Source organism: Drosophila miranda (assembly GCF_003369915.1).
Source record: "Drosophila miranda strain MSH22 chromosome Y unlocalized genomic scaffold, D.miranda_PacBio2.1 Contig_Y2_pilon, whole genome shotgun sequence".
Taxonomy (NCBI): Eukaryota; Metazoa; Arthropoda; class Insecta; order Diptera; family Drosophilidae; genus Drosophila; species Drosophila miranda.
The window spans coordinates 28370662-28383598 of NW_022881614.1; the positions used below are offsets into that span (position 1 = coordinate 28370662).

General features: G+C 39.2%; 2 protein-coding genes and 1 long non-coding RNA gene across 8 annotated transcripts in view; 2 read left to right on the top strand and 1 right to left on the bottom strand.

Moving 5' to 3' along the window:
- The first annotated feature begins 4184 nt into the window (after window positions 1–4184).
- The window catches only part of LOC117185684 (aldehyde dehydrogenase, dimeric NADP-preferring-like), a 30119-nt gene continuing 21366 nt past the window's right edge, over window positions 4185–12937 (top strand). For all 6 annotated transcript variants that reach the window (XM_033397109.1, XM_033397110.1, XM_033397105.1 and 3 more), the window contains exons 1-3: window positions 4185–4207; window positions 4285–4376; window positions 4433–4471. In XM_033397109.1, the coding sequence (XP_033253000.1) occupies window positions 4200–4207; window positions 4285–4376; window positions 4433–4471 (139 nt within the window). In that variant the 5' untranslated portion in view covers window positions 4185–4199. The remainder of the gene's footprint in view (window positions 4208–4284; window positions 4377–4432; window positions 4472–12937) is intronic.
- Window positions 9470–10706, top strand: LOC117192437. The gene is made up of 2 exons (XR_004474342.1): window positions 9470–9648; window positions 9702–10706. It is a non-coding gene; the product is annotated as an uncharacterized LOC117192437 (long non-coding RNA).
- Window positions 10642–11382, bottom strand: LOC117192436. Its single transcript, XM_033397114.1, has 2 exons — window positions 11258–11382; window positions 10642–11201 (listed from the first exon to the last, which is right to left on the bottom strand). Exon 2 carries the CDS (start codon window positions 11063–11065, stop codon window positions 10718–10720), a length of 348 nt encoding a protein of 115 aa, XP_033253005.1. The 5' UTR covers window positions 11066–11201; window positions 11258–11382; the 3' UTR covers window positions 10642–10717.

The following is a 12937-nucleotide window of genomic DNA, read 5'->3' on the forward strand; positions in this document are numbered from 1 at the left end:
AAATTTTTTTGGTATGTTTTATTTGTCAATGTATTGCAGTTCCGTGACAAAAAAAAATGAAACAGGGAAACCGCCGAATAACAGAGCTTTAAGCGAAATTGCGAGTTGACATCACATTTTGGCTGATCAAAATAATAGGTACAGTGTCAGTAAATTTTGAATATCAAGTGAATAATTTGGAAATTCTTGGCTTTTTGGCAATTAAACATCCATTTCATTTAACTACAGTCTAAATATAAACAAATAATTATTTTTTTTCTTACAAGAATAGGCCGAAAGTCTTATTGTACAGCCCAATTGGCTCTTAGTCTGAAAAGAGAAGGCCAATCTCTTCGGGCCATTGCCAAATTAATGAAAAGGTCTCATAATTTTGTTGAAATGCTTTAAAAATAAAACCTAGTCAGGAAGCTCGCGGAAAGCCACAGAAAACAACCATAACACTTGACCACTACATACTTTTCTCTGAGGAATAAGGACCCATTTGAGAATTTTGATACATGTTTCACCAAAAAAAATTGTCAAACATGGAGGTGCCAGTTAAAGATATGGGGCTGCTCATCCTGGTACGGCGTAGGTCCATTTTTCCTGACAACGAACAGAATGGACGCTGAGCAATACAAACCCAGATTGGAGACAGTTATGCTACCTTATGCTGAAGAAAACATGAGTTTCCATTGGGTATTTAAGTAATATAACGACCCAAGGCACACATCCAAGCTTTTGACCAAATTTTTTGAGGACATAACAATAGTCGTTTTAAAGTGGCTTCTTAAATTTTCCGACTTAAATCCAATCGAAAACTTGTGGGGAGATTTACGAAACAAAATTAGCTAAGTTTTCATTTTCAAATAATCAAAAACTATGCGAGGGCGTCCCAAAATTGTGGTATGCGACACCTGCCAGACGCTTATTAAAAGTACGCCAAAAATAATTATAAAGGTGAAAAAAAATAAAGGTGGATGCATCGGATATTAACTATTAAATCCCATTTAGGCAACAAAAAAATAATAATAATCAGTTAACAAACTTTTTTCATAACAATACTTGAAGTGTACCTATTATTTTGAGCAGCCTGACATTGACTTTGAAGTACAAATGGATCTATTTTCTTTTATAACATTATCTTATAATTTAAACAAGTTTACTTGATTAAAAACAAATACTTAAGTAATAATTGCGAACTAATTTTAAGTTTAATATATTGCATAAAACCGTTTTCTGTTATGTTAAAGTTTACGTAGATGTGTGTACCTATTATTATGATCAAGTGTGTACATACATAAATGTATGTATATATATATATATATATGTATACATTATAAGCAGATTAGAAAAATCTACCAAAATCAAACGACAGATTGTAATAAAATAAAGAGTTGCAGTTAAAAATTGTAATTGTCTAATAGTGAAAAGCGAATACGGAAACAACAATACCATATATACCATCGTGGATTGTAATTTTTCTATATACACGCATACACATACATATTTATATACCTAAATATATGTATATATAGATACATAGATGGGGGTAAAACGAGAGTAAGAATATATTTTATACGATAAACAAATTTTATAACATATTTAATAATAAATTATACACTAATAATTGTGGACATTTCCTGTTTTCTTTGACTGGATGTTTTAGATTGAATATTGAACGGAATGCCTTTTGGGAGTTTTGGGGAAGAAATTCCAATACTTTTTGTGAACTTCAACAAATACCCATGAAATCAGCTGTAGATTCCTTATTTTAGACGTTTAGACGTCAAGTAATCCATCATGTCATTAACGTATCTAACAACTATTTGCAACAATACCAATCCATTTTTAAGCTTCGCTTTATAGTATGTGTGTATTTTTATGTACTCGTACTATGAGTTCTCGTCAAAATTGGGGAAATTCCATAAAGTACACCCAGAGCGTAGGTCAAGGCTGGATACATTTCATTGTACTATTCACATGCGTCGCAAAAATAAGATGCTGCCATTTTCAAATATGACCTGAGTCGAAAGGCCATTAGAATATCAAAAGGAATGCGCTAAGCACTCGTGCATAATGAGATTTGTATGAAGCCGTAGCCCGAATGATGTTCGAGTCAATTATGTATATCTGCACTGGGAGAAAAAGGTGAGCAGTGAGGGAGTGCTGTGCTGTGCTGCAGTTCCATTTGAGCTTTGATCATTGCGTGACTTCAAATTTGGTGGGGCTTCATTTGGAAACACTTCAATTCACTTTTCCGTTTCGAACGGAAAACGCTAATATGCTCCACCTATAGCTTAATGTCGGGCAGAGGCAGATGGCCTCAGACTCCGGCTTTCATGGTCAGGGCTTGCTGCCCGATACCGATACCTAACACTCGTAGCACTCAAATAGAAATAAACTATTATCCGTAACCGGTTATTTGTTGGTTTTACTATTCACTGGTTTGCTGTTACTGGGAGATTAAACAAATGGTTATCGAAGGGATGGATGATCTTTAGCCCACCCCACCTTAAGCCTTGGCTTCAAGGCTTCGTCTGTCTTATTATTTGTATTCGCATCAATCATCATCACTTTCGTTATTTAATTAGCTGTGCCCTAACCAGAATCGCAATAAAATCAAAGCTGTGATCTCTTGAGAAAACAAGATCCAAAGAAAGAAAACTGGAAAAGCCACCGTATACTCGGACTCGCATTCGCACTCGGACTCGTAGCTTACTCTGAGAAAGCCACTGTGCACAGAGTACGGGTTGGATTGGATCATTAGCTGGTCTCTCGACTCACGCCAGAGCCGACCAGGCCCATACGTGTTTCGAGCGTGGCCGCGTCAAGTGAATCTATGAGTATTCGAATCCGATTGCGCGTCTCTCATCGCCTGGCCTGGTGCGTGCTTCCAAGATTTCAATACGCTTTCGAACCACTTTTGTTTTCCAGTTGCGGGCGTCAGCGTGGGCCACGCAGGCGACAGGTTGCGCATACAAATAGGAAATGGGAACGGGTAGCCAGACTGTAATTAAAGCACGCTCTATGTAAGCCAACGCCACCCGAAGCCGAACAGCAGTTGGCGAGTGCAATGGTCCGGTACGGTACCACCTCTGTCCAGGGGTCTGCGGACACTTAGCTGGGAGTGAGGAATCAGTTTATGAGTGGCCTTTGCTTTGGCTGTTATCGTGCGCGCAGATTTGAACATATTAAGCCGATTCACAAGTACCGGACGCATATTACTTATTTAATCTTCTTGGTAGCTTGACTTGACAGGGCGTGGCAGCGCTGGCTATTAGCCAACACACAGAGTTGACAACTAAGTGGCCCGAGATGCTGCAACGAAAGTGAAACTGGAACTAAAACTTAAGCTGAAACTAGTATATACGTATACGTAACGTACTATACAATCTTTGTACATATGGATATGTATGTTGTCACACAGAAACGTGATCCAAGACTCGATGAAAGGGGGCTGTAGTAGAGCTAAATGCGTGCAGTGCCGACTATTTACTGTCTATTGAGCAATAGTATGGCCAAACGAAACGACTCGGAGTGTGCCATGTTTGAACTTGAAATTGATTAAAGGGTCTAATACTATAGCATGTAATATATTTAACATGTACTATCCGACCTGCAAACTATTTGCCTCATTTGGAAGAATTAATGCAATGTTAGAATGAACTTGAGAAATAGGTTTGAATCTGGATCCGTGCTGATGAAAAAGCCGTTCAATGGTTATAATCGTGTCTCAGTTTCAGCTGTTGCACTTTTCCTGATACGCAATATATGCCATCTGACTCATATTTGTCCATAGCACCAATCAACAATTTTATATTGTTCATCCAAAAACACTAACATAAAATCCCGATTTGAGAACGGTGGATGGTGTTAGGAACGTGAAAAATTGTTAAAAACCTATAGTCATAAAAATCGGTTGGAGCGTTTGGAAGGTGAAAAATAGTTAAAAACCTATAGTCATAAAAATCGGTGTTGCCGTTTGGGAGGAACAGAAGCAGAAACACCAAGCCACGAGATTTTGCTATATATTAGAGAATATACACAGTGCACTTGGAACATCTTGAAACACGAGCAAGGGAACCGAGTCAAAACTTACGCGGTAACTAGGGCCTAACCCTGATGCGCGGTCCTTCAATAACTTGACATGTGTCTTGCAACATATGCCCCTTTAATTGATTTTCCCATTGACGTCAGTGGTCGAGAATTGAGCTTAAATGCTAAGGTAATTATTCAATATTTGCCAATGTTACTCTTTTGTTCTTTGGTTCTCTTTTTGCATGGGAATAACAACATTTTCAGATTCAATAACTGTGACACAATTGTGCGTAAATCAACAATAATGGGGGACAATATGACAAAGCCATCCGACAGCGACAGCGACCATTCTAATGGTAAGCAATTATACTCTTCAAGGAAATTTTCGATTCATATTGATTTCCCATTATAGTTGCTAAAGATCGGACGACATCGACGGTGATTGATATTGGTAAGACTGATGACTGATTGGTTTAGAATAGCACTGTAAGGTTACATTTTATTTTATATATTTCTAAAAATATAAGAAAAAGTCAGTTTTGTTATCTGATAGAATCTGGGTATGGTGGCCAAACTTAAACAATACCAAAATTCAAGTTGGTAAAATCGACGAGAAACAACGAATTCCGTTTAAGTCAAACAGATCATGATATGGGCAGCTTTATGATATTTACGAGCTAGAGAACATTTTGTAAGATTATTTCGAGACCAAATCAGGAAGGATAAGTTAAATTCTACACTGTTTGGTCTAGCCGCATAGTACATCAAATCACTTATGCGCCAAATTGAAGTCAAAATATGTTGGCCGGGTACATGTACATAGACCTAACGAGGGGGAACGTTGTGAGTTGTAGCGGACACCGCAACTCTACAGTTATACCCGATACTAAGTCAGTATGGCTCTCCTCCGGCAGACGCCGCTAATATTGAACGACACGACAAAGAGTGCGTGCGAGAGAGACAGAAAATCAGCCTGAGCGTGACGTCGGGCACTGCGTAGCCAGTGGGCGGGGCGAAGTTTTGAAATATTTTTGTAGCAGTGACATATCACAGAAGTCTGGATCCAAAACATCGTTGCTCTAGCTCTTATAGTCTTTGAGCACTAGGCGCTAATAGGGACGGACAGACGGACAGACGGACGGACGGACAGACGGACGGACGGACAGACGGACAGACAGACATGGCTCAATCGACTCGGCTATTGATGCTGATCAAGAATATATATACTTTATGGGGTCGGAAACGATTCCTTCTGGACGTTACACACATCCACTTTTACCACAAATCTAATATACCCCAATACTCATTTTGAGTATCGGGTATAATGATACTTAATGAAAGCTTAAGAAAAGGGCAGCCAGAACAGAAGGTAAATGCATGGATTAGCTGAATTTTGTGTCGAAGAGAGATGAGATGATTTTAATAGCAAATATATAGTACACACATAGAACCGACTAGAACCGATCCTGGGTGGGCCTGGATCTATACCCGGCACCGCACCTAGCATTAGTTGCAATGCGTGATTAGAAAGGCGCTTAAAATGTATTAGCCAACTTAGTTACTTAGTTTATTTTTATGTTCTATTCTATTATATGTATTTGTGTTTCAACCCGGATTCAGAACCTGATCAAACCAGAGCGAAAGAGAGAGACAGAGAGCGAGAGAGAGAGAGTGAAAGAGATAGTACCAGAATGTGTGCAAGGGAGAGATATATAGCTAACACTCCTTCCACGTATAAAGCAACATTGCATAAAATGCGCAAAAAAAAACAAGCAAGAGAAACCCCTTAAACAAAAATATTTTAAACGAGGTGGAACGTTGTGAGTTGCTGCGGACACCGCAACTCTACAGTTATACCCGATACTAAGTCAGTATGGCTCTCCTGCGGCAGACGCCGCTAATATTGAACCACACGACAAAGAGTGCGTGCGAGAGAGACAGAAAATCAGTCTGAGCGTGACGTCGGGCGCTGCGTAGCCACTGAAAATTGATTTCTTGCTTTTGGCTACAAAAATGATCCGATCTGATCCAGATTCAGCAATCTGATAGATATGGTAATTATCTATGATTCTGCGTTTTTAGTTTTCTCGAATGTGCAATATTGTGGATGCAACAGATTTTCGTCTTTTGTGGGGGCGGAAGGGGGTGGGGCGATATTCTGAGATATACGTTTTATAGTGAGATCTAACAGAAGTGCGGATATCAAATTTGGTTACTCTAGCATTAATAGTCTCTGAGATTTGTGGATGCCCCAGATTTTCGTCCTTTGCGGGGGCGGAAGGGGGTGTGGCGAAATTTGGACAAGAAACGGTCAAGGTCCGATATCACAGGAGTGTGGATACCAAATTTGGTTGCTCTGGCTCTTATAGGTTCTGAGATCCTTGAACTCATATTTTGCAATTGACAAAACCGACAATGAAACCTGTTTGTTAGAGAGAGACAGAGCGAGAGAGAATGAAATTGTTTTCTTGCTTCTGGCTATAATCATTATACGATCTGGCTCAGATTTTGCGCTGTAGAAGATATGGTCATCCTCACCGATTCTGCGTTTTTGGTTTTATCGTATCTTTAAAAATGTGGATGCCACAGATTTTCGTTCTTTGTGGGGGCGGAAGTGGGCGGGGCGAATTTTTGAAATATTCTTGTAGCAGTGACATATCACAGAAGTCTGGATCCAAAACATCGTTGCTCTAGCTCCTATAGTCTTTGAGCACTAGGCGCTGAAGGGGACGGACGGACGGACGGACGGACCGACGGACGGACGGACGGACGGACGGACGGACGGACGGACGGACGGACAGACAGACAGACAGACAGGGCTCAATCGACTCGGCTATTGATGCTGATCAAGAATATATATACTTTATGGGGTCGGAAACGATTCCTTCTGGACGTTACACATATCCACTTTTACCACAAATCTAATATACCCCAATACTCATTTTGAGTATCGGGTATAAAAATCTCTAAAAATACACTTAAAATATAAAAATGATGCAAAAATGCCACACTTGCTTTACGAGAGCACAGGCAACAAAAACATATACTTATACAATATTTATACATATACAATACATGTATACACGACAGAACAAAGGGAAACCTATTATATAGAGCTATATAGAATAGAAATCGTAATTTTTTTACACCTTAGCTTAGGCAGCCCCCTCGATCCTCGGTCCTCGAGCCTCGAGTCCCACACGAAATTGCCATAACATTACATGACACAACCTCACCTCATTTTATTCAATCGTACATACCTTGACGCGCCGTTCATTTCTTGTGATCCAGATCGAATCATTCAAACCACTCACACCACAAACAACAACTCACGCCAGACCACACCTACATATGTACATAGATATATGTATATAGTATATATATCATATATACCATGCATATAGTATAGCGTCTAGCGAGACGTTTGAGAATGCCATATTTTATACTATTTGTGTGAGGTTTACTAAAACAAATACTAAAGAACAAATACTTATATCATTACAAATGAGCGCCGTTTTCTAAAAGCCACAGTTTAGAAATTGTGTAAAAAAAAAAGAATTGCACTAAACAAGAAAAAAACGAGGTGGAACGTTGTGAGTTGCTGCGGACACCGCAACTCTACAGTTATACCCGATACTAAGTCAGTATGGCTCTCCTGCGGCAGACGCTAATATTAAACGACACGACAAAGAGTGCGTGAGAGAGAAACAGAAAATCAGTCTGAGCGTGACGTCGGGCGCTGCGTAGCCACTGAAAATTGATTTCTTGCTTTTGGCTACAAAAATGATCTGATCTGATCCAGATTCAGCAATCTGATAGATATGGTCATTATCTATGATTCTGAGTTTTTAGTTTTCTCGAATGTGCAATATTGTGGATGCAACAGATTTTCGTCCTTTGTGTGGGCGGAAGGGGGTGGGGTGAAATTTTGAGATACACGTTTTATATTAAGATCTAACAGGAACGCGGATACCAAATTTGGTTACTCTAGCCTTAATAGTCTCTGAGATTTTTGAATATCCCCAGATTTTCGTCCTTTGCGGGGTCGGAAGGGGGTGTGGCGAAATTTTGAAACAAACTCGTCTCGGTCCGATATATTAGGAGTGTGGATACCAAATTTGGTTGCTCTAGCTTTTGTAGTCTCTGAGATCTAGGCGGTAATGTTTTACTCTAAGCAAAGCCGGCTATGCTACGTGGGTGTTAGAGAGAGACAGGGCGAGAAAAAATGAAATTGTTTTCTTGATGCTGGCTATAATAATAATACGATCCAATTCCGCATTCTACGATTCCGCAGTCTTAAAGATATGGTCATTATCTACAATTCTACGTTTTTGGTTTTCTCATATCTTTAAAATTGTGGATGCCACAGATTTTCTTCCTTTGTGGGGGCGGAAGTGGGCGGGGCGAAGTTTTGAAATATTTTTGTAGCAGTGACATATCACAGAAGTCTGGGTCCAAAACATCGTTGCTCTAGCTCTTATAGTCTTTGAGCACTAGGCGCTGAAGGGGACGTACAGACGGACAGACAGACAGGGCTCAATCGACTCGGCTATTGATGCTGATCAAGAATATATATACTTTATGGGGTCGGAAACGATTCCTTCTGGACGTTACACACATCCACTTTTACCACAAATCTAATATAGCCCAATACTCATTTTGAGTATCGGGTATACAAATAAAGTCAGAATATAATATAGGTCTATTGGCGCAAAAGGTCCACGGATGTTTCGTGCTTTTTATGATTTTATTTTAATTTTATTTAGTTAATTCTTTTCAACCTCCTCGTCTTGTCGATACCGCCAAAAGTGTTCATTGAACCCCAGCTCCGATCACTCGTTCTCTCATAGTTCTAGTTCGCAGAACTAGAACTATCGGATGATAATTCATATCGATACTTACGATATTTCGTACAACGTTAATAGTAAATACAATTGTAGAGTTATAATACTAAACAATCTAACAATACTAAACAATCTAACAGCTCGGCCTTCCTGACAATTAGATCGCCCTCGATCGTAAATATGTAATTAAGAGTAATTTTAATTTAATGTGTATATATATAAATTGTTAACTATTTAAGTAGGAGTCACTTTCACACTGATTACGCCAATCTGCCCATTTCCTTAATCGGCATGCCTCTATAATGCCCTCATACGGGATTTGACATATTTCGCAGTTTTCAATGTCATTTAACACATATATGTCGTTCGGCAATACCTTTTTGATGATGTACGGACCCCTGTACTTCGGAACAAATTTTTTATTTGTACCTATTGTGGTGTCAATGTTTCTCATTACAACGAAATCGCCTTCCAAGAACTCAATCAGGCAGGCTCCGTTTTTCATTTACTTTTGCGGATTACGTTTTCAGCCAAAACGTTTCGTTTTCGTTTTAAGGTGCTCCAGTTTTCACATATTTTTTTTATCGATATGTTTCTTTTTTCATCGTTTCTGGCAAACAAAAACAGCTGACCAGGCTGCTTTGTAAAAATACAGCGTGATTAAAATGCCTTTTATTTTTTCAATTGCTTGTTTTGAAGCAAAACGATTGCAGAAATTACGTGATCTAAGAAGATCTAGACATCTTAGATGCAACATTTGTGTATTTAACATGTCTGACGAACTGTGAGTAACAGCATGCGTATTGAAAATTAAATTGCTAATGGTAAAGCTTTCAGATTTGTGAAGTCATTTCGGATCGACAAAAAAACTTTCAAAATGATTTTGGAGAAAGTTCAACCCCATTAAGGTGTTACCAGGAAGTTATCTCCCTCTACGCAATTGGCTTCAGTAATGTGATATCTCGCCACTGGCTGCTACCAGTGGGCAGTTGCCAAAGACCACCATATAAACATTGGACGCAGTACATTTGGAAAGATTCTTCACAAACTTATTCCGTTGATGGACAGGCTGTTATGTATTGAGTTCATTTCGTTGTAGATGAATAATCATCAATTGCAACAATCATATGAATATTTCTATCGGAACTTTAAATTGCCTAGAATTGGTGCCTGTGTGGATGGAACTCATATCAGAATACTAAAGCCTGTACAAAACCACTCCGTGTTCTATAATAGGAAATGATTTTATAGCATGAATGCCATGGTGGTGTGTAACTACAACATGGAGATAATTGCTATTGATGCCACGCACCCTGGTTCCTGCCATGACTTCATCATTTGGAATCACTCCCCTGCTAGGGAATATTTATCCACGACCATTAATGGGTTTGTTTTGGCTGATTCGGGCTACGCTCTAGAGAGTTTTGTTCTGACTCCTTATAGGAGCGCGGAGATAGCCACCTATCAGCACAGATTCAACATAAAGCATACTGGAGCACGAAATATTATAGAACGCACCATTGGAGTCCTTAAAAGCCGTTTCCGTTGCTTGCAACGCACTTTAAATTACCCACCAATATTTTGTTGCCAAATTATAAATGTATGCTGTGCCCTGCACAATATTTGTAGAAGACGTAATGTCTTAATCGAGGAGGATGTTCGATTTGACGACCCTTTAGACACTGAAAATGAATTCGACGACACTGAAAATAATGGATCATCCATACGCGATGAAATAGCTCAGGCCATTCCTTATTAAAATGCAAAATTTTTCATGTTTTCTTCTTTATGTCATTCGATATTCTTTATAACTAATAAAGCTAAGTTTCACAAAAAAACTAATAGGAAACTAATTATTTCGCAAATTTGTCCAAAATTTGGCTAAATTTGTCTACAAGCGCCTTTTGGACCTCGAGCTTCTCCTTCTCTAACGATTCCATTCGTTCGAAATGTTCCGAAATTTTCTTGGAAATTGCCGACATTTCATCCAGCTGAGCAGCGCAGAGATCGTTGAGGTCCATGGTCTGCGCTGGTCTAGTTGGACGGCGCTTCGGCATGGGCTCCTCCTTCTCTGAGGGTTCGTCCTTCTCTGAGGGTTCCTCCTCAATGGGGTCTTCCATCACGCACTTAACCCCAGTGTCGGCCTCCTTGGTCGTACGGGGGGGAAGTCCATACGCTGGCCCACCTACTCCTTCCACCATTTCGTAGAGGCCACATAGCTATCTCCTCCAATTCCCCAAGCGATTGCTGAGCGAAGGGCCCTCCACCTGTAGCTCGAGTTTCTGATTTGTTTTTCGCCATCTTCTTGCGGATGTTTGTTTTCCAATCTGCCCAAACCTGAAATTGTAGAATTGAATATAGAAGTGTGCTACCTTTTGTTGTGCAACACATACCTTTTTCCAACCCAATGCGTCCTTGATTGGCGGCCCAACAGCATTGAGAGCGCCGCAAAGCTCTGCCCACTTGGCATCGACAACAACTCGGTCGCCCTTCACAAATCCTTTTGCCAAGTCCGGGTTGTCTTGCATAAAACCCACCAGGATTTTATCTGGAAGAGATGATTTATGCTTTCCCCTGGATATAAAGAACAAAGCGGTAATTTTGAAATAAAAAATTAATTTGCTGCACTTACATTTTGAAGTCCGAATTAAATTGGGCGGGAAACAGCTGTGCTCACCCAGATGTTCTGTTAAGCGCATGTTACAAGCACAGTCTGAGCTGTTACATGCACATTTGTGCTGTTATACGCAAAAATTTATTACTTGCCAACGTTCCGATAACCAAATCGGAATGCGTCAGCTGCTTACACCAAAACGAAATTTGTTGTTGCTGTGGCCAATTTTGTCCGAACCAAATTTGAGGTTGGGCTAAAATAAAATTATTTATAAAAAAAGCACAAGTTAAATTACCCTGATATAGGTATCAAGTTTATGTTAATGCATCAATAAGTCATCTATTTTTTTCCTTTTGCAATTAGGGTTCGTTTTGTTGTATAAAAAGCCGTTTACTTTTCATTTCGTCAACGAAAATGTTTTCGTTTTGAAAACGAAGAAATCTTGCGGAATGGGAAAAAGAGAGCCCCAATTTATGTGATTTCAAAAGTAAATCGGAAAACTTTTGTGAAAGTGAAAAACGGAGCCTGGCTGAATATGATTTTTGTGATTCCTTTCAAAATACTCTTCACTCTTCTGCTGACAATGCTCGATTTTATCCAAAGATTTCTTACGTACTGATTCTAAATTGCTAATAATAACAACACTGAAGGCAATTCTTTCGTGGTCGAATGGACTGAGTTATTAATTGCATATTCAGCCTTTATTAAAAGTTTGCTCCAATCTTCGTGATTTATTGGCTCAGTTATTTTGGCGAGCATAGCTTTCATAGTTCTGTTAACCCGTTCTACCTGACCATTCGCTTGGGGTGAAGCAGTTGCCACTTTCACGTGTTCTATATTATTTTCTAGCAAAAATTTACTAAATTCTAATGATGTAAAACACGTTCCTCTATCGCTGATAATTCTACGTGGACGACTATAAAATTGAAAATACTTTGAAAAACATGTGTTGACTTCTTTAGTGCTTGTCGTATTTACAGAAAACAATTTTACAAATTTCGTAAAGGCGTCAATGATAACTAATACATGCTTCTTCTTTGATATAACAGCGGGAAGTGGTCCAAAATGGTCTACGTGTAAGGTGTCGAATGGGATTGGTCGCTTAGGAATATTGTGAAGTGTTCGATTATTCGCATGTGTGGGGACTGAAAACATGATACAATTTAAACAATTTCCTATAAACAAATCGATTTTAGATCTCATATTCGGGAACCAATAATGTCTTAAGATTTCTTTCATACATTTCTCGGTTCCTAAGTGACATAAGTTTTCGTGAACTCTTCTGATTATTTGCGTTTCCATTTCAGATGGGACATAAAACAGCTCAACGTCGTTCTCACCTATTTTATAAACAATTCCGTCGCTCAATGAAAATTTCTTAACAGGTCCATGCTCCAATTGTTCTTTTAATTTTCCTATATGGTTGTCCCTGTTTTGTGTTATCTGAAGCTGAAGATTA